The 21,145-nt window shown below is 48.4% G+C and overlaps 1 protein-coding gene across 1 annotated transcript in view; it reads right to left on the bottom strand.

Annotated features, from left to right (window-relative positions):
• Nucleotides 1-222: 222 nt before the first annotated feature.
• atg16l2 (autophagy related 16 like 2) overlaps nucleotides 223-21,145 on the bottom strand; it is a 148,157-nt gene continuing 127,234 nt past the window's right edge. Inside the window, exons 14-18 of the mRNA XM_087988558.1 lie at nucleotides 16,854-16,959; nucleotides 14,518-14,667; nucleotides 13,639-13,686; nucleotides 2,889-2,990; nucleotides 223-1,585 (exon numbers count right to left, since the gene is read on the bottom strand). Of these exons, the coding sequence (XP_087844684.1) occupies nucleotides 1,492-1,585; nucleotides 2,889-2,990; nucleotides 13,639-13,686; nucleotides 14,518-14,667; nucleotides 16,854-16,959 (500 nt within the window). The 3' untranslated portion in view covers nucleotides 223-1,491. The remainder of the gene's footprint in view (nucleotides 1,586-2,888; nucleotides 2,991-13,638; nucleotides 13,687-14,517; nucleotides 14,668-16,853; nucleotides 16,960-21,145) is intronic.

Raw genomic sequence — 21,145 nt, forward strand, 5'->3', positions numbered from 1 at the left:
TCCAATTCAGCCCTGAATATATTCAATGGCCCAGTCTCCATTCCCTTTCAGCAATGGAGAAATCTGAAGATTAACAACTCTCTTTAAGACGACCTAACCATCCAACCATGATGCTCAATGGCGTTCCCGTCACTGAAAACCCCACAATCGTCATGGGAACGCCCCCCCCCCCCCACCCCACCCCGCCATGTTCCCCTCCAAGCCATATACCATCCTGAAATATATTGCTGTTCCTTCAGTGTCAATGGGTCAAAATCCTGGAATTCCCTCCCTAAGGGAATTGTGGTTCAAGCTCCAGCACATGGACTGTAGCAGTTCACCCCCACCCTCTCAAGGGGTAACTAGGGACGGGCAATAAATGCTGACCCAGCCAGCGACACCCACATCCTGTGAAAGAATTTTTAAAATTCCAATAATTTAAAAGGTATTTCCTTCCCTAAAAGTTATTTTGTGTCCAATAAACAATGACAAAAATGTGTTTAGTGTCCATGGGACTTTAAATAAAACAAGAAAGTCTATATTCCTAGTGAATCTTCACCATAGCAACTGACTCAATCCCTTCCAATTTGGACAAATGTTTAGTTGTGGGTTGGTCAATCAAAAAAAAACACTCTTCTGTTGAGTCCCTTTTCTCCACAGATGCATCCTGACTCGCTCGCGTTTCCAGAATGTTCTGTTAGTATTGCACGCCTTTGTCCCTGCAATCTAATGACCTTGTGTCCCTTCCTGTAACTTGCTGCACAGCTGCAGTCAAGATTTGTTGAGAAAAGTATTCCAAGTTGATTCCCTTGTTATCCCACACCCATCCCACCCCACCGACTTCCAACAGAAACCCTGACATGGGGGAATGGGTTGGAAGTCAATCTCATCCTGGAGTCCCTGGCATCCTTTGTCGATTTGAATTTCCCTCTCCCTGTGAGGTGAGAGACACTTACAGGAGGTAAATTGGCCTCCTCCTGTTTGCTAAGCCTTTTGTGTAGTATTTATATTCACCAGCCACCGCCTTCCAACTCCTTTTCTTGAACTGTGTGTGTGTGTGTGTCTCTGTCTGTCTTCCTGCCTGCATGGGTGAGAGAGAGAGAATGAGAGAGAATGAGAGAGAATGAGAGAGAGAATATGAGAGAGAATATGAGAGAGAATGAGAGAGAATGAGAGAGAATGAGAGAGAATGAGAGAGAATGAGAGAGAATGAGAGAGAATGAGAGAGAATGAGAGAGAATGAGAGAGAATGAGAGAGAGAGAGAGAGAGAGAGAGTATATATATGTGTGTACATGCGTGTGTCTTTGTCTGGTGTGAGAGTGTGTGCGTGTCTGTGTATATGTGTGGGAGAGTTGCAGTTAGGATAGAGGTTGGTTACTGACAGGAGCTTCCACCTGTGTAGGATGTTAAATCTCTATAACCCGTGCTCTTGACACTTTCCCTTCAGATCAAATGGTGGTCATGTGACGATGGAAGTGGTGGCCATTTGGAGTCACCGCTGCGTGGCTGGGTCAGCAGTCAGTCCAGAGACTGGCCAATCTTGATCGATCCACACTCACCACATACTCTCCAGATAAGGACCAGGAAACTGCATTGATGGAGGATCTGGAGAGAGAGAGAGAGAGAGAGAGAGAGAAACCTTTCATTCCTTAAGAAGTCAAATATGGTTTTGATGCGCTGCAAGGCAGGGAGATGGAGTGCATGTGGGTAATGAGCCATCATTTTGTAAAGTTCAATGGATGGAGACGAAGAGAGATTGGTGGACAGAGGTTGGGCTGAGGGTGGGGGTGGGAGTGGGGGGGGTGGGAGTGGGGGGGTGGGGGGGTGGGGTGGGGCGGGGGGGGGGGGGGGGGGGGGAAGTGGGTGGAAGCAGGAAAGTTGCTAATTGTGAAAGTATCCAAGCCAACTTCTATTGACCCTGGGAAAACATTTCTCAAAAATGTCAACAGGTTCAGGAAAAGTGATTGCAGAAGCAGGTTTCCCGCTAACAGGATGCTGCTTTCAGTCCAAAAAGATGCACAACTGAGCAACTTCACGTGCGCCTTTCAAGACCATGAGTGTGAGCTGTACGCTGCAGTGATCAGCTGATCAAATCCAGCATGTTTCTTCAGTTCTTCACGGGACCAAATTCAACCCGCGCTCCCCCCCCCCCTACAAAATCCAACACAAAACACCCACCATTAGGTGCAATTCTCCAATTGAGTAACAATGACTGAACAATCCCGAGTGTGCTCCTAGAGTCACCAAAACCAAGTTATGATAACCAGTTAAGCTGCTAATGTGGCTCAGCTGGGGCAGCATAGTGGTTAGCACTGCTCCCTCACAACACCAGAGACTCTCATTCGATTCCAGTCTTGAGTGACTGTCTCTCAACCAAGATAATTGTAACAAAGGGACACAGTGGTGAGGGGATAACATCACTGGACTAACAATCTAGAGACTAACGTTCTGGGAAGATAGTCAAAGGAATCCACGTTCAATGAACAAAATCTGGAATCAAAACTTAGTCTGTGTGATGGTGACCATATAATGTTACCAGAGTCTGACCAGATCATAGGTCACTCGTTTGAGATTTACTTCCATCTACATACATACACGTACGGGTTTTCTTGACTATTGGATGTGAAACAACATTGAGAGAGACCATTGGTGGCTGTTTAACCTGAGGATCACCACACTTCAGGTGAGGGAGACATTGGGAAGGTGGGACATCCAGGGCAACTACAGCCTCAAACTCCTTTCAATCAGGATTTCCTGCATTAAAGACACATATAAATGGCAGTTGTTGTTCTAGAACTCTGCGGAGGAAGGGGGAGTTCACAATTAATTTGACACTCTGAACTCTCCCAAGTTGTGACCCAGGAGGTTGCAACACAGAACAATGACACCACAGACTCTTTCCACATACTTGTGTTGTCCAACCAAAGAAGTCTCCAGTTTCCCAGTGAGAGTGTCCCAGATGTAGAGAACTCCATCAGATGATCCCACCACAGCATAGCTCCCATCGGGGCTAAAGGAACAGGAGAAGGCAAGTCCATTAAAACTACAAAGAACAAACGGAGCTCAGGAGCTGTGAGATGTTTGTTCAAAAACTTTGATCCACATTCGCCTCTCTTTGCAACCTCCTTCACATTTATAGACACTTACCTTAGGATCAATAAATCAAGGAACCAGGTCCCAGACCAGAGAACTGAGGCCTATATTCCATACTGCTACTCCCAGCTCCGAGGGAGCGCCGCATTGTCCGAGGGTCAGCGCCGGGGGAGTGCCGCACTGTCTGAGGGTCAGCGCTGGCGGAGTGCCGCACTGTCCGAGGGTCAGCGCCGGGGGAGTGCCGCACTGTCTGAGGGTCAGCGCCAGGGGAGTGCCGCACTGTCCGAGAGTCGGCGCCGGGGGAGTGCCGCACTGTCCGAGGGTCAGCGCCGGGGGAGTGCCGCACTGTCCGAGGATCGGCGCCGAGGGAGTGCCGCACTGTCCGAGAGTCGGCGCCGGGAGAGTGCCGCACTGTCCGAGGGTCAGCGCCGGGGGAGTGCCGCACTGTCCGAGAGTCGGCGCCGGGGGAGTGCCGCACTGTCCGAGGGTCAGCGCCGGGGGAGTGCCGCACTGTCTGAGGGTCGGCGCCGGGGGAGTGCCGCACTGTCCGAGGGTCAGCGCCGGGGGAGTGCCGCACTGTCTGAGGGTCGGCGCCGGGGGAGTGCCGCACTGTCCGAGAGTCGGCGCCGGGGGAGTGCCGCACTGTCCGAGGATCGGCGCCGAGGGACTGCCGCACTGTCCGAGGGTCGGCGCCGGGGGAGTGCCGCACTGTCCGAGGATCGGCACCGAGGGAGTGCCGCACTGTCCGAGGGTCAGCGCCGGGGGAGTGCCGCACTGTCCGAGGGTCTGCGCCGGGGGAGTGCCGCACTGTCCGAGGGCCGGCGCCGGGGGAGTGCCGCACTGACCGAGGGTCAGCGCCGGGGGAGTGCCACACTGACCGAGGGTCAGCGCCGGGGGAGTGCCACACTGACCGAGGGTCAGCGCCGGGGGAGTGCCACACTGACCGAGGGTCAGCGCCGAGGGCGTGCCACACTGACCAAGGGTCAGCGCCGGGGGAGTGCCGCACTGACCGAGAGTCAGCGCCGGGGGAGTGCCGCACTGTCCATGGGTCAGCGTCGAGGGCGTGCCACACTGTCTGAGGGTCAGCACCGGGGGAGTGCCACACTGTCTGAGGGTCAGCGCCGGGGGAGTGCCGCACTGTCTGAGGGTCGGCGCCGGGGGAGTGCCGCACTGTCTGAGGGTCGGCGCCGGGGGAGTGCCGCACTGTCCGAGGGTCAGCGCCGGGGGAGTGCCGCACTGTCTGAGGGTCGGCGCCGGGGGAGTGCCGCACTGTCCGAGATTTGGCGCCGGGGGAGTGCCGCACTGTCCGAGGATCGGCGCCGAGGGAGTGCCGCACTGTCCGAGGGTCGGCGCCGAGGGAGTGCCGCACTGTCCGAGGATCGGCACCGATGGAGTGCCGCACTGTCCGAGGGTCAGCGCCGGGGGAGTGCCGCACTGTCCGAGGGTCTGCGCCGGGGGAGTGCCGCACTGTCCGAGGGCCGGCGCGGGGGAGTGCCGCACTGACCGAGGGTCAGCGCCGGGGGAGTGCCACACTGACTGAGGGTCAGCGCCGGGGGAGTGCCACACTGACCGAGGGTCAGCGCCGAGGGCGTGCCACACTGACCGAGGGTCAGCGCTGGGGGAGTGCCACACTGACCGAGGGTCAGCGCCGGGGGAGTGCCGCACTGTCCATGGGTCAGCGCCGAGGGCGTGCCACACTGTCTGAGGGTCAGCGCCGGGGGAGTGCCGCACTATCAGAGAGATTGTCTTTCAGGCGAGAAAAACCTGGTACCCAACATAAAAAGCATTTCCCAAAGTCTACTATTGGTGTTTAAAGAGTAAGTCAGTGGCTAAGGGAGGACAAAGACCCATCAGAGACCAGAAGATTGTTTACACATGGAGGAAGGGGCATAGTCAAGGTATTAAATGGTTCAATTTGTAGCTGCCTATACAGAAGAGGAAGATATCGGTGTGGCCACGGGAACAGAGGAGGAAGCTGAGTCACTAAAAAGGTTTAAAACTGGCGGAGAACTTGCCTTGGGTAGATTATTGGGATTTAACAGTGAAACAACACCAGGACCAGATGAGCTGCATCTAAGGATATTGAAGTGAGGGTGGAAGTTGCAGGCCCCTGGCAAGAATCTTCCAGTCTTCTCTCTGGGTGGGGGTGGTGTTAGAAGACATGAGAATTGCAAACCCTATTACCTTCTTCAGGAAAGGTTGTAAGGACAATTCCAGCAATTACAGACCAATCAGTTTAACATCAATGATGTGGAGGTTTTGAGAGTCAATTATCCAGGATAGAATTTGTAATCACATGGAAACATCTGGGTTGATTAGAAAGCAGAAATTGTGTTTAACTAACTTTCTGGGTTTTTTTGAAAAGGTAACATAGAGGGTTGTTGAGGGTCATGTTGTAGATGTGGTGAACGTGGATTTCCAGAAGATGTTTAAAAAGGTGCCACACAACAGACTTGTGAAGAAAGTTAGAGGTCATGCTATAGAGGGACAGTAACAATGTGATACAAAACCAGGTGAGTGATGGGAAACAGAGAGTCACAGTCGGTGGGTACTTTCCCAATGGAGGAAGGATTGTAGTGGAGGTTCCCAGAGGTCAGTATTGGAACCCTTGTTTCTCTTGATAATATATTAATAACTTGGATCTTGCTGTGCAGGGGACCATTTCAATGTCTGAATATGGTGCTGAAGTTGGAAGAATTGTAAACTGTGTGAAGGACAGTGTCAGGTCCAGAAGGTGACATGGGTGGATTGGTGGCAGATGGGGCTCAATTCCAATACACATACCCCCACCCCCACCCTCACCCCTCTGCAAACAAAGGAAAGGATTATCTTCTGAACCACATTATCAATTTATCCCGCTACCCTTAAAGATTCAGTGGACATTCATTCCAGTGTCCCTCAATACCTCCGCACCTCTCAATATTCTCCCATTATAGGCATGTTTCTTTGCCTCATGTGACTTTCCCAAAAACATCACTTGGTCATTTTTGTGGGTTGAAATCTATCTGCCACCTATTCACTCAGCTGACCAGTCCTTTTGCAAAGGACCCCTTACCCGGTCTAGCATACACCTGACTCCAGATGGAGGCTGGCACTAAGTCCCAATGCTACGGTGCAAGTACAAGCATGGATAGGCCAAATGGCCTCCTACTGTACAGCAACACTTCTGTGGTTCTGTGAAGACCCACGGCTATGTGGTTGACCCTCAACTGCCCTCTGATCTGACCCGAGACACTCAGATCAACAGCAATTAGAGGAGAGCAACAAGTACTTGCCTTGACACCCAAGGAGGAAAAGTTAAATAAATTTCCAATTTCACTATTTTTAGAACAAGCCTGGAGGGAGTTAGAAGCATCCAGTCAAATTAGACTTTGCAAAGGAGTAAAGTGTCTCCAAATGGCAGTGGAGGGGGGTTTGGAACAGTGAGAAACAGAGTGGCTCAGAGCTGGGAAATGATAGATCATCAAGTTCATCCATTGTTTCACCTCAGGGAGCAAGAAGATGCACCTAATAGATAGAGTCTGGCTGGTTGCCAATGTTGTAAATGGTGAATTAAACACTAAAACCCAAATCTGATTTCTACTGATCTATTGAGAGGTGGCTTTTAAATAAGAATGGTTACCACGGTAACAGAAATGGTACTTTGCCAAGCTTGTGCATGTGTGAACTGATCACAATTACGATCAGTCATAACTCAGGTTTCAAAAGCCACAAAACGGTCCCTTAAGCTTGTCCACTATCTACAAGGCACACGTCAGGAGTGTGCTGGGCTACTTGCCACTTGCCTGGATACAGCAGTGCAAAACAAAACTTGAGAAACTCAACACCAGCCAGGACAAAGTAGCCCACTGGATTGGCACCACATTCAGTCACTCTATCACCTCCAGCTCTGACGCATAGTGGCAGCAGTGTGTTCCATCTACTCACTAATGCTCCTTTGATATCATTTCCAGTCTCCCAGATAGGAGATATATTACCGTTCCTTCAGTGTCACTGGGTCAAAATCCTGGAACTCCCTGCCTAAGGGCATTGTGAGTCTACCTATAGCACACTGACTGCAGAGGCTCAAGAAGGCAGCTCACCCCCACCTTCTCAAGGGCAATCTCTTCAACAGTATAAGCGGTGTAGGGGAATTCTCAAGAGGGAAATCAGGAGGTCTAAAAGGAGATACAAGATAACCTTGACAGATACATTCAGGATAATCCAAGAGATTCTACAAGTACATGAAGAGCAAAACAGCAACTAGGGAGAGAATAGGGCCCCTTAAAGATCAACGAGTTGTCTATATGTAGAACAACAAGAGATGAGAGAGATACTCAATGAATATTTCACGTCAGTATTTACTGTGGGAGAAAGACATGGAGGCCAGAGAACTCAAGGAAATAAATATTCATGCCTTGAAAACACTCCATATGACAGAAGAGGAAGTCTTAGAATACATAAAGACGGATAAATCTCTGGGACCTGATGTTTTATACCAGGATGCTGTGGGAAGTTAAGGAAGAAATGTTGGGCCCACCCAGCAGGGATATTTGTACCATCCATAGCAACAGGTGAGGTGCCAGAAGCCTGGAGGGTGACTAATGTTGTGTCTTTCTTTAGGAAAGGCCGTAAGGAGGAGTCTGGGAACTACAGACCTCCAAGTCTGATGTCATTGGTGGATAAGTTGTTGGAGGGAATTCTGAGAGATGGGACTTAAGAACAAAGAACATTACAGCAGTAGGAACAGGCCCTTCAGCCCTCCAAGCCTGTGCTGATCCAGATCCTCTGTCTAAACCTGTCTATTTTCTAAGGATCTGTATCGCTCTGCTCCCTGCCCATTCATGAATCTGTCCAGATACATCTTAAATGACACTATCGTTCCCATCCCTACCACCTCCACTGGCAACGCATTCCAGGCACCCACCACACTCTGTGTAAAGAACCTTCCACATATATCTCTCCCAAATGTTTCCCCTCTCCCTTTGAACACATGACTCCTGGTAATTGAGTCCCCCACTCTGGGGAGAAGTTTCTTGCTATCCACCCTGTCTGCACCTCTCATGATTTTGTAAGCCTCAATCAGGGCCCCCCTCAACCTCCATCTTTCCAGTGAAAATAATCCTAATCTACTCAACCTCTCCTCATAGCTAGCACCCTCCATACCAGGCAACATCTGGGTGAACCTCCTCTGCACCCTCTCCAAAGCATCCACATCCTTTTGGTAATGTGGTGACCAGGACTTTACACGATATTCCAAATGCAACCAAACCAAGGTCTTAGGAGAAAGTGAGGACTGCAGATGCTGGAGATCAGAGCTGAAAAATGTATTGCTGGAAAAGCGCAGCAGGTTAGGCAGCATCCAAGGAGCAGGAGAATTGACATTTCAGGCATAAGCCCTTCTCCCTGGTGTACTCCACTGGGCAAGAGTTACAGCTGGAGGAAAGGCAATTACGATGTGATTAGGCAAGATTTAGGAAGCATAGGATGGGGAAGGAAACTGCAGGGGATGGGCACATTAGAAATGTGGAGTTTATTCAAGGAAAAGCTCCTGTGTGTCCTAGATAAGTATGTACCTGTCTGGCAAGGAGGAAGCTGTAGAGAGCGGGAGCCATGGTTTACGAAGGAAGTGCAATTTCTGGTCAAGAGGAAGAAGGCTTACGTTAGGATGAGATGTGAAGGCTCAGTTAGGGCGCTTGAGGGTTACAAGGTAGCCAGGAAAGACCTAAAGAGAGAGCTCAGAAGAGCCAGGAGGAGACATAAGGAGTTGTTGGCAGATAGGATCAGGGTAAACCCGAAGGCTTTCTATAGGTATAAAAGAATTTGAGAGTAAGATTAGGGCCAATCAAGGATAGTAGTGGGAAGTTGAGTGTGGAGTCAGAGGAGATAGGAGAAGCACTAAATGAATATTTTTTGACTGTATTCACTCTATAAAACGACAATGTTGTCGAGGAGAATCCTGAGATACAGGCTACTAGACTAGGTGGGATTGAGGTCCACAAGGAAGAGGTATTAGAAATCCTGCAGAGTGTGAAAATAGATAAGTCCCTTGGGCCGGATAGGAATGGGATTGTGGGAGATATAGCAGTTTGGATCAGTAATTGGCTTGCTGAAAGAAGACGAGAGGAAGGTAGTTAATGGGAAATGTTCATCCTGGAGTCCAGTTACCAGCGGCGTACCGCAAGGGTCGGTGTTGGGTCCACTGCTCTTCGTCATTTTTATAAACGACCTGGATGAGGGCGTAAAGGGTGGGTTAGTAAATTTGCAGATGGCACTAAGGTCGGTGGAGTTGTGGATAGTGACGAAGGATGTTGTAGGTTACAGAGAGACATAGATAAGCTGCAGAGCTGGGCTGAGAGGTGGCAAATGGAGTTTAATGCGGACAAGTGTGAGGTGACTCACTTTGGTCGGAGTAACCGGAATGCAAAGTATTGGGCTAATGGTAAGATTCTTGGTAGTGTAGGTGAGCAGAGAGATCTCGGTGTCCAGGTACAGAGATCCTTGAAAGTTGCCACCCAGGTTGACAAGGTTGTTAAGAAGGCATACAGTGTTTTAGCTTTTATTAATAGAGGGATTGAGTTCCGGAACCAGGAGGTTATGCTGCAGCTGTACAAAGCTCTGGTACAGCCACACTTGGGGTATTGTGTATAGTTCTGGTCACCTCGTTATAAGAAGGATGTGGAAGCTTTGGAAAGGGTGCAGAAGAGATTTACCAGGATGTTGCCTGGTATGGAGGGAAGGTCTTACAAGGAAAGGCTGAGGGACTTGAGGCTGTTTTCGTTAGAGAGAAGAAGGTTGAGAGGTGACTTAATAGAGACGTATAAGATAATCAGAGGGTTAGATAGGGTGGACAGGGAGAGCCTTTTTCCAAGAATGGTGATGGCTAGCATGAGGGGGGCATAGCTTTAAATTGAGGGGTGATAGAAATAGGACAGATGTCAGAGGTAGTTTCTTTACTCAGAGAGTAGTAAGGGTATGGAATGCTTTGCTTGCAACGGTAGTAAATTCGCCAACTTTAAGTACATTTAAGTCGTCATTGGACAAGCATATGGACGTACATGGAATAGTGTAGGTTAGATGGACTTCAGATTGGTATTGAAAAATGTGGTGCTGGAAAAACACAGCAGGCCAGGCAGCATCCGAGGAGCAGGAGAATTGACGTTTCGGGCATAAGCCCTTCTTCAGGAATGAGGCTGGTGTGCCAAGCGGGCTGAGATAAAGGGTAGGGGGAGGGGCGCTGGGATTACAATACGGAGGTGAGGGTGAGGGTGATAGGCCGGAGAGGGGGTGGGGGCGTAGAGTTCGGGAAGAAGATTGCAGGTCAAGAGGGCGGTGCTGAATCTGGGGGTTGGGACTGAGATAAGGTGGGGGGAGGGGAAATGAGGAAGCTGGAGAAATCTACATTCATCCCTTGTGGTTGGAGGGTTCCTAGGCGGAAGATGAGGCGCTCTTCCTCCAGGCGTCGTGTGGTCAGGGTCTGGCGATGGAGGAGGCCAAGGACCTGCATGTCATTGGCGGAGTGGGAGGGGGAGTTAAAGTGTTCAGCCATGGGGTGGTTGGGTTGGTTGGTTCAGATTGGTATGACAGTTCGGCGCAACATCGAGGGCCGAAGGGTCTGTATTGCGTTGTAATGTTCAATGTTCTATGTTCTATTTACTGTATAGTTCGTTTGGTATTGCATATTCCCAAGTGCATCACCTCGCATTTGTCTGGATTGAACTCCATCTACCATTTCTCTGCCCAACTGTCCAATCTACCCATATTCTGCTGTATCCCTGGTAAGGTAAGGACTCAGTAGGGATAGTCAGCATGACTTTGTGCGTGGGAAATTGTATCGCACTAACTTGATTGAGTTTTTTTTGAGGACATAACCAAAAACAGTGATGAGTGCAAAGCCGTGGATGTGGTCTACACGGACTTTAGTAAAGCCTTTGACAAGACTCCACATGTTAGACTAATTGGTAAAGTTAGATCACATGAGTTTTAGGGAGAGCTTGTCATTTGGATACAAAAGTGGTTTGATGGTCAGAAACAGAGGGTGGTGGAGCAGTGTTTGTCAGACCACAGGGATCGCAGCTGGGTCCACGTTTCTTTGTCATTTACATAAATGATTTGGATGCAAATATCGAAGGTCTGGTTAGTAAATTTGCCGACGAAACCAAAATTGGTGGCATTATAGACAGTGAAGAAGGTTTTCTAAGATTAGATAACAATCTTGATCAATTAGGCCAATGGGCTGAGGAGTAGCAGATAAGAGTTTAGTTTGGATAAATGCAAGGAACTGCATTGTGGTAAAGTGAACAAGGGCAGGATTTACACCGTTACTGGTAAGGCCTTGGGTAGAGAGACCTAGGGGTTCAAGTACGTAGCTCATTGAAAGTTGCATCACAGGTAGACGGGATGGTTAAGAAGACGTTTAGCATGCTTGCCTTCATTGCTCAGACCTTTGAGTATAGAAGTTGGGGTGCGATGTTGAGATTGTACAGGACATTGGTGAGGCCTCTTCTGGAATACGGAGTACAGTTCTGTTTGTTCTGCTTTTGGAAGGATCTTGTTAAACTGGAGCGGGCTCAGAAGAGATTTTAGATTAGATTAGATTAGATTCCCTACAGTATGGAAACAGGTCCTGGGGCCCAACAAGTCCACACCGACCCTCTGAAAAGTAACCCCATACCCATTCTGCTACCCTCTATGCACCCCTGACTAATGCACCTAACAGGATGGGCAATTTAGCATGGCCAAGTCACCTGATCTGCACATCTTTGGACTGTGGGAGGAAACTGGAGCACCCAGAGAAAACCCACATAGACACGGGGAGAATGTGCAAACTCCACACAGTCACCCAAGGCTGGAATCGAACCCGGGTCCCTAGTGTTGTGAAACAGCAGAGCTAACCACTGAGCCACCATGCCGTCCCAGGATGTTGCCAGGACCAGATGGTTGAGTTATAATGAGAGATTGGGTAGGCTGTAACTTTTTTCACTGGAACATGGGTGGTTTATAAAATTATGAAAAGTATAGATAGGGTAAATAGCAGGTGTCTTTTCCCTCAGGTGGGGAGTTCAAAACCAGGGGGCATATTTTGAAGGTGACAGAGGAGAAACATTTGAGAGGCACCTGAGGGCAACTTTTTCACACAGAGGGTGGCTCATACGTGGAATGAACTGCCAGAGGAAGTGATGGATGCAGGTACAGTGGGGACAAGTACATGAATAAGAAAGGTTTAGAGGGATACAGGCTGAATGCAGGCAAGTGGGACTAGTTTTAGTTTGGTTGGCATGAACAAGTTGGATCAAAGGGTCTGTTTGTGTGCTGTTTGACTCTATAATTAGAGGTGGGCAATAAAAGCTTTTGAAGTTCTTTAAAATGATGGATGGATATAAAACAGCAGGGTCCATTTGTGAGCAAGAGCCAAACTAAGGAACTATAATCTGAAAGGAACACAAATGAATCCAATGGAGATTGACTCAGAGCGTGGACTGAATATGCAATGTACTGGCAGATGGGATTTTTGATGAAAATAGTGAAGGGAAGCTAGATAAACACATGAGGGACAAGGAATATGTTCATGGGCTGAGGTAAAGAGGGTCAGAAGGAAGGAGGCTTGAAAAGGAGTGACCTCAAAGGCAAGGGTTGAGCTTAAGTACAAGGCTCCAAGCTGACCCAAGTAGTGAGGTACCCAGGGTGCACTGCACCATTGGAGATGACATCTGTCAGATGAGGCAGCAAACGGAGGCCCCCATTGCCCTGGTTTCACAGACCCCAAATGGCCCTAAAACAGATGAACGAGTCATTATCACATTACCCTTTGTGGAATCTTGCTGTGTGCATGTTTCCTGCAGTACCTCAGTGACGAGGTGTCTCAAAGCACTTTCAACCACATGAAAAGCTTTTTGAAACAATGAGGTTATAAATGGTGCTACATAAAGGCAATCCATTCATCATCATCCTTCAAGTCGAGACAGTTCTATTTAGGAGCAAGTTGCTGCAGATGATGGAACCTGTACTGAAGACAACAAAGGCTGGAGATCACAGTGGGTCAGAGCTCCAATGAAGAGCCATCGAGATTCGAAACGTTAGCTTGCTCTCTCTCCGTGTATGCTGCCCGACCTTCTGCGATCTCCAGCATTTGTGGTTTCCAGACAGCTCTACGTTCTCTTCTCTGTGCCCTGACAAAGCTGATAATGAGAGTCCTTGGACAGGGAAAACTAACCATTGTTCTAACAAGACCACGGTGGCTCAGTGGTTAGCACGGCTGCCTCACAGCACCAGGGAGCCAGGTTTGATTCCGCCCTCAGGCAACTGTCTGTATGGAGTTTGCACATTCTCCCCGTGTCTGTGTGGGTTTCCCCCCACGGTTCAAAGATGTGCAGGTTAGGGTGGATTGGCCATGGGAAATGCAGCAGTAGTGGGGTGGGTCTGGGTGAGATGCTGTTCAGAGGGTCGGTGTGCACTCGATGCGCTGAACAGCCTGCATCCATACTTTAGGGATTTTATGAAGACCAGTCTGATGGCTTTGCAAAAACACCTCCACACGAACTTTCAAAATCATGTTGGAAACACAGCAACAAGACTGACTGACTCACCTGAAAATTGCCTTGGTCCAATCAGCTCCACACTTAAACCCTTCAGCTCTAGAAAGAAAGGCAAAATGAGGAAAACAGTAAGAAACCGCCTCATTTTTTTTTCATGGGACTAAGACGCATGTTTATCACGCAAAAGAAAAAAAAAATCAAACAGAGCCAGACATATAGGAGGCAGTGAGAAGGATCTTAACACAATTAGCCAGAGGCTGGGAATCCTGCAGTGAGTAACTCATCTCCTGACTCCCCAATGACCGTCCACCATCTACAAAGCACAGGTCAGGAATATTCCCCACTTGCCTGGATGGGTGCAGCTCCAACATCACTCAACAAGCTTGGCCAACATTTATTGTCCATTGTAGTTAAGAGACAACCACATTGCTGTGGGTCTGGAGTCACATGTAGGCCAGACCAGTGAAGGATAGCAGATTTCCTTCCTTGAAGGAGATTAGTGCACCAGATGGGTTTTTCTTGACAATTGTTTCATAGTCTTCAACTAGACTCGTAATTCCAGATTTTTATTGAATACAAATTCTGTCATCTGTCAAAGCCCCAGAACATTACAGATGCTGGAGATTAGAGTCAAGATTAGAGTGGTGCTGGAAAAGCACAGCAGGTCAGGCAGCATCCGAGGAGCAGGAGAATCAACGTTTCATGCAAACGCCCTTCATCAGGAAGGGCTCCTGACTCATCAAATTCCCGACGAAGGGCTTTTGCCCGAAACGTTGATTTTCCTGCTCCTCTCTGGGTTTATTGTCTTACGATAACACAAGTAGGCCATCACCTCCCCATCACTGCAGATCCAATTCCCTAAACGACTTCTAACACAAACACCAACAATAAAGCTGGTTTGAGCCCCATGGTTTGCTGCATCAGGTGTACCTGAGCTCCTGCCTGGTCTCATTCATCCGCAGATCCACCACCGTCAACAGATCATCACGTGAACAGCTCAGTAACTGGGTCCGTTCGGAGTTAATGTCTAAAGATGTCACCTTTCCCTGCAGTGGGATCTCATCAGTCTTTGTGCCAGACCTACAGTGAACAATAATAATGACAGTTATGACTCCAGTTAGTAATAATAATTGACAAGGCGTATCCAAGAATGAACTCTGGCTTAAGAGGACTTAGGTTTTAAAGTTTGCAGTTCATTTCTGTGGTGGTTAGTCACTGCAACATATTCACAAGAGACTGCAAGTGTTCTTTAGGAACAGAGTATAAGCTTATGATGAAGGGCTTTTGCCCGAAACGTCGATTTTGCCTGTCTTCGGATGCTGCCTGAATTGCTGTGCTCTTCCAGCACCACTGATCCAGAATCTGGTTTCCAGCATCTGCAGTCATTGTTTTTACCTATAAGCTTATAAGGCAAACGAAACAAAACAAACATACAGCAGGCAGTGAGAGAGATCTAAACACAAGAGCAGGTCAGAGGCTGGGAATCCTGCAGGAAATAATCCACCTCCTGACTCACCAAAGCCTGTCTACCTTCTACAAGTCAGGAGTGAGATGGAATGCTGTCCACTTGCCGGATAGGTGCAGATTCAACAACACTCAAGAAATTTAACACTACCCAGGATTAAGCAGTCCACAACATCCACAAGCATCCACTCCCTTCACCACAACGGTCAGTAGCAGCAGTGTGTATTGTCGACAAGATGCACTGCAGAAAGTCACCAAGGCTCTTGAGACAGCACCTTCCAAACCCATGACCATTTCCCTCTCGAAGGACAAAGGCAGCAGATACATGGGAACACCACCCCTTGCAAGTTCCCCTCCGAGCCCCTCCCCATCCTGACTAAGAATTATATCGCTGTTCCTTCATTTTCACTGGGTCAAAATCCTGGAAGTCCTTCTCTTAGGGTGGTTTAAGAGGGTAGCTCACCCCCACCTTCTCAAGGGGGCAACTAGGGATGGGCAATAAATGCTGGTCCAGACAGCAATGCTCACATCGCAGGGTCAGTGCTGAGGGAGTGCCGCACTGTTGGAGGGTCAGTGCTGAGGGAGTCCGTACTCTCTCTGAGATGAGACATTAAGGCAAGGTTCCATTTAATCTTTGAAATAGATTTACAAAATCCCCTGGTGGATCCCGATGACCAACTTGAAGAAAAGGAGGGCAATTCTCTCCACTTTCCTGCAGCCAATACGTAACCTTCAATCAGCATCACTCACAAAAACACATCACGTTGCTGTTCATCAGAGCTGGCTCTGCACAAATTGGCTCTCACATTTTCAATGCTACCTCAAAAAGCACTTAGGGGCATATCCATCCCTATTCTTTAAGGAGATCTGATTGATACTTGCAAGGCAAATCTATAATTGCCCATGAACTGAGTGTCAAATCCATAATTTATTACAAATCCCGGATTTCCCCTGAACTGCTTGGATTAGTGTGGTGCTGGAAAAGCACAGCAGTTCAGGCAGCATCCGAGGAGCAGTAAAATTGACGTTTCGGGCAAAAGCCCTTCATCAGGAATACAGGCAGAGAGCCTGAAGGATGGAGAGATAAATAAAGAATCATGAACTGCTTGGACTATTTCAGAGGGCAAGAAAGAGTCAACTACATCACTGTTGGTCTGGAGTCACATGTCGGCCAAACCAGGTAAGGACAGCAGATTTCTTGGACGCTAGGAAATTGTTTCCGTTAGACGGGGAGACTAGGACCCGTGGACACAGCCTTAGAATTAGAGGGGGTCAATTCAGAACAGAAATGTGGAGACATTTCTTCAGCCAGAGAGTGATGGGCCTGTGGAATTCATTGCCGCAGAGTGCAGTGGAGGCCGGTACGCTAAATGGATTCAAGGCAGAGATTAATAAATTCTTGATGTCACAAGAAATTAAGGGCTACGGGGAGAATGCGGGTAAGTGGAGTTGAAATGCCCATCAGCCATGACTGAATGACGGAGTGGACTCGATGGGCCGAAAGGCCTTACTTCCACTCCTATGTCTTATGGTCTTATGGTCTTATTTCCTTCCCAGAACAGCATTAGTGATAGTTGCCATGGTCACCATTACTGAGACTAGTTTCCAGTTACTGTAGTGGGGTTTGAACCCATCTTCCCAGAATATTAGCCTGGGGTCTGAGGAGTGACAGTACTGCTATTCCACCAACTCCCCAATGCCCTATTGAAATTCATGTTAACCCTTTATTGCAAAGGGGCTGGATTTTGATGGGGTTCAGAGAGCCCCTCACTCACTGAGAGCCCGTTGCAAATTGCCTTTACCTTGTGTCCCACAGGCGAACCTTCTCATCAAAGTGACCACTTATGATGAGGTAGTCTGAGCAAACGATGTCACTGCAGCGAGACGGGAGAGGGATCGAACTGACACCTGGAACAACAACAGGGGAGAGAAACAGACTGATGAGAAAAACCTACATCTTCAACTAAATCGTTACCTCAAATACACTCAAGTCCTGAAGGGACTGAACCGTTGTCAGCTCTGAGACTGAAACCTTCCATCTCGATCCCACGAAATATAAATGGCTTTCCTGGGAATGTCAGGATCTCATTATCACTTCCCCACTTTAGAGTCATGGATGCTGAGCTTATGATTAAACTGCAGGCTGCAATCTTATGGGAAATGTTCAGATGATTTATGTATGAGATAATGGATTCCAGACAACTTGCTCCGAGCTTGGATCTATGTGACTGGGAAAAGGTGTTGGATTATTCATTTACAATTTCGATAAAAGTCATGGCCAACTGGGAGTGAGGCGGGGGTGGGGGAGTTGGATGTCGTGTAGAACTAACCCTTGCAAGCTAATGGGTTAGGGAGAACATGGCCAGCAAGTTGCAGTTATTTTTAACCAACCTGTACAGGGATGTTATAGCACACTTTTGGAGCAGGTGGGACTTGAATCCGTGGGACTTTCTGGTCCAGAGGTAGGGACGCTACCAAAGGCACCACAAGAGTCCAAAAAAAAAGTTGGTCAGTGAACCTGTCTAGAAATACACAGCTTTTCAGAGACATTTCCAAACATAGTGTTACACACCTCTGGAGTAAGTAGGACTTTATCACCCAGAGAGTAGGGGGAGGGGGGGGGGTGTTGGTGTTACCTGAAACTCACTGCCTGGAACTCATATTCATAACAACTGAAGAAGTATTTAATGTGCACTTGCACTACCAAGGCATACAAGGCTGTAGGCCAACTGTTGGAAAATGGGATTGGAATAGATAGGGGGTTAGTTTTGACTGATGCAAACTCGATGGGCAGAAGGGACTTTTGTCTGTGCTGTAGATCTCTCCGATTCTATGACTTGACCCCGACCACCTGACTGAACGTTCGGGACATTACCACTGCACCACAAGATCCTATCTCCTCGTTTTCACACTGGGACTAGGTATCTGATTAGTTAACAGTGATTGAAGATGAGTCTCACAAAGAGGAGGTGCCAGGCTTAACAATAAGATATTGTTTGATAGCGGCTGTTACAATTTACATTCTCTGTTTTGACACGATGACAAAGACCATCAGGAGCCAGGAAAGGCACATCCATCCCCTTCAGACAGACCACCCCTTTCTCCACTCGGCATTAGGGATAAAGGACATTAAGGATAAAATGATAACTGGTCCATTTTTGGTCTGGTCCATAACATAAGGGATGACCAGCGATGTAGATGAGGGCAATGCTTTTGATTTAATCTAATTAGACTTCAGCAAGGCTTTTGAGAAGGTCCCACATGTGAGATTGGTAGCAAAATTAAGAGGGGAGAAAGTGAGGTCTGCAGATGCTGGAGATCAGAGATGGAAATGTGTTGCTGGAAAAGCGCAGCAGGTCAGGAAGCATCTAGGGAACAGGAGAATCGACGTTTCGGGCATTAGCCCTTCTTCAGGAATGAGGAAAGTTGGTCCAGCAGGCTAAGATAAAAGATAGGGAGGAGGGACTTGGGGGAGGGGCGTCGGAAATGTGATAGGTGGAAAGAGGTCAAGGTGAGGGTGATAGGTCAGACAGGGGTGGGGGCGGAGAGGTCGGGAAGAAGATTGCAAGTTAGGAAGGCGATGCTGAATTTGATGGATTTGACTGAGACAGGCTGGGGGGAGGGGAAATGAGGAAACTGGTGAAATCCGAGTTCATCCCTTGTGGTTGGAGGGTTCCTAGCCGGAAGATGAGGCGTTCTTCCTCCAACCGTCGTTTCGCTGTGGTCTGACGATGGAGGAGTCCAAAGACCTGCATATCCTTGGTGGAGTGGGAGGGGGAATTGAAATGTTGAGCTACAGGGTGGTTGGGTTGGTTGGTCCGGGTGTCCCAGAGGTGTTCTCTGAAACGCTCCGCAAGTAGGCGGCCTGTCTCCCCAATATAGAGGAGGCCACATCGGGTGCAAAGGATGCAATAGATGATATGTGTGGAGGTACAGGTGAATCTGTGGCGGATATGGAAGTTTTTAATTAAGCCCACCTAATTACCCTACATTTACCCCTTTACCTAACACTACGGGCAATTTAGCATGGCCAATTCACCTATCCTGCACATTTTTGGACTGTGGGAGGAAACCGGAACACCCGGAGGAAACCCACACAGACACAGGGAGAATGTGCAAACTCCACACAGTCAGTCGCCTGAGGTGGGAATTGAACCTGGGTCTCTGGCGCGGTGAGGCAGCAGTGCTAATCACTGTGCCACCGTTCCGCCCTAACAACTGAATTTGGTGGTTAAGAAGCAAAATTAAGAGTCCATGAGATTCAAATTTTTGCAAATTGGATCCAGAAATGGCTGAGGGGGGGAAGCAGGGAGGGATGGTTGAGGGGTGTTTTTCCGATTACAACTCTGTGTCTGGCGGTGTCCCACAAGGGTCAGCCCTTACTAATTAAATAAATGATTTATACTTGAATGTAGGAGGGTTGATCAGGAAGTTTGCAAATTATACAAAAATTGGTGCATGGTAAGTCGTGAAGAAGATTGCCTGGGATTACAGAAAGATGTAAATTGGGTTGGTCAGATGGGCAGAATGAACAAGGCAAGGGAATATATGATGAACAGCAGAACCCTGGGCATGCACTGAAGATTAGAGGTTCCTTGGTGTGCATGTAGACCAGCCCCTTAGGTATCAGGACAAGAGGATTAGATTAGATTACTTACAGTGTGGTAACAGGCCCTTCGGCCCAACAAGTCCACACTGACCCGCCGAAGCGCAACCCACCTAATTACCCTACATTTACCCCTTTACCTAACACTACGGGCAATTTAGCATGGCCAATTCACCTAACCTGCACATCTTTGGACTGTGGGAGGAAACCGGAGCACCCGGAGAAAACCCACACAGACACGGGGAGAATGTGCAAACTCCACACAGTGGAGTCGAGAATTGAACCTGGGTCTCTGGCGCGGTGAGGCAGCAGTGCTAACCACTGTGCCACCGTTCCGCCCTAACAACTGAATTTGGTGGTTAAGAAGGAATGAGATATTTGCTTTTATTAGGTGAGGCAGAAATTTTAAGAACAGGGTTGTTATGCTGGCACATTGGTTAGTTCGCAGGTGGAGTATTACGTGCAGCTCTGGAATCCACATTATAGGAGGATATGGAGAGGGTGCAGGGAAGGGTTTCCGTTATGAAGAGAGTCAGAATCAGAGTCATAGAGATGTACAGCACGGAAACAGACCCTTCAGTCCAACCCGTCCATGCTGACCAGATATCCCAACCCAATCTAGTCCCACCTGCCAGCACCCGGCCCATATCCCTCCAAACCCTTCCTATTCATATACCCATCCAAATGCCTCTTAAATGTTGTAATTGTACCAGCCTCCACCACATCCTCTGGCAGCTCATTCCATACACGTACCACTCTCTGTGTGAAAAAGTTGACCCTTCGGTATTTTTATATCTTTCCCCCTCTCACCCTAAACCTATGCCCTCTAGTTCTGGACTCCCCAACCCCAGGGAAAAGACTTTGTCTATTTATCCAATCCATGCCCCTCATGAATCATAAACACACAGACAGACATAAAGGCACACACAGACACACGTGTAGACACAGACAGTCACACAGACACAGGCATACATACATAGACAGGCATATAGACACACATAGACACAGTTGTACACACAGTCACACAGACACAGGCATACATACATAGACAGGCATACAGACACACATAGACACAGTTGTACACACAGTCACACAGACACAGGCATACATACATAGACAGGCATACAGCCACAGGCATACATAGACAGACATACAGTCACACACAGGCACAGCCACACACACACACATAAACAGGCATACAGACACACACAGACAGAGGCAAAAAAAAGACAGAGACGCAAATAGAGAGTCACACACACACACACACACACAGTCAAATTAAAATATTGTCATGGATCAGAGTCATACACATGGAAACAGATGCTTCGCTCCATCTCGTCCACACCGACCAGATATCTGAACCTAATCTAGTCCCATTTGTCAGCACTTGGCCCATATCCCTCTAAACCCTTCCTATTCATGCACCCCTCCAGATGCCTTTAAATGTTGTAATTGTACCAGCCTCCACCACTTCCTCCGGCAGCTCAT

Source organism: Chiloscyllium plagiosum, unplaced genomic scaffold (assembly GCF_037043375.1).
Source record: "Chiloscyllium plagiosum isolate Xiang-an unplaced genomic scaffold, Cpla_swu_hap1 HiC_scaffold_6, whole genome shotgun sequence".
Taxonomy (NCBI): domain Eukaryota; kingdom Metazoa; phylum Chordata; class Chondrichthyes; order Orectolobiformes; family Hemiscylliidae; genus Chiloscyllium; species Chiloscyllium plagiosum.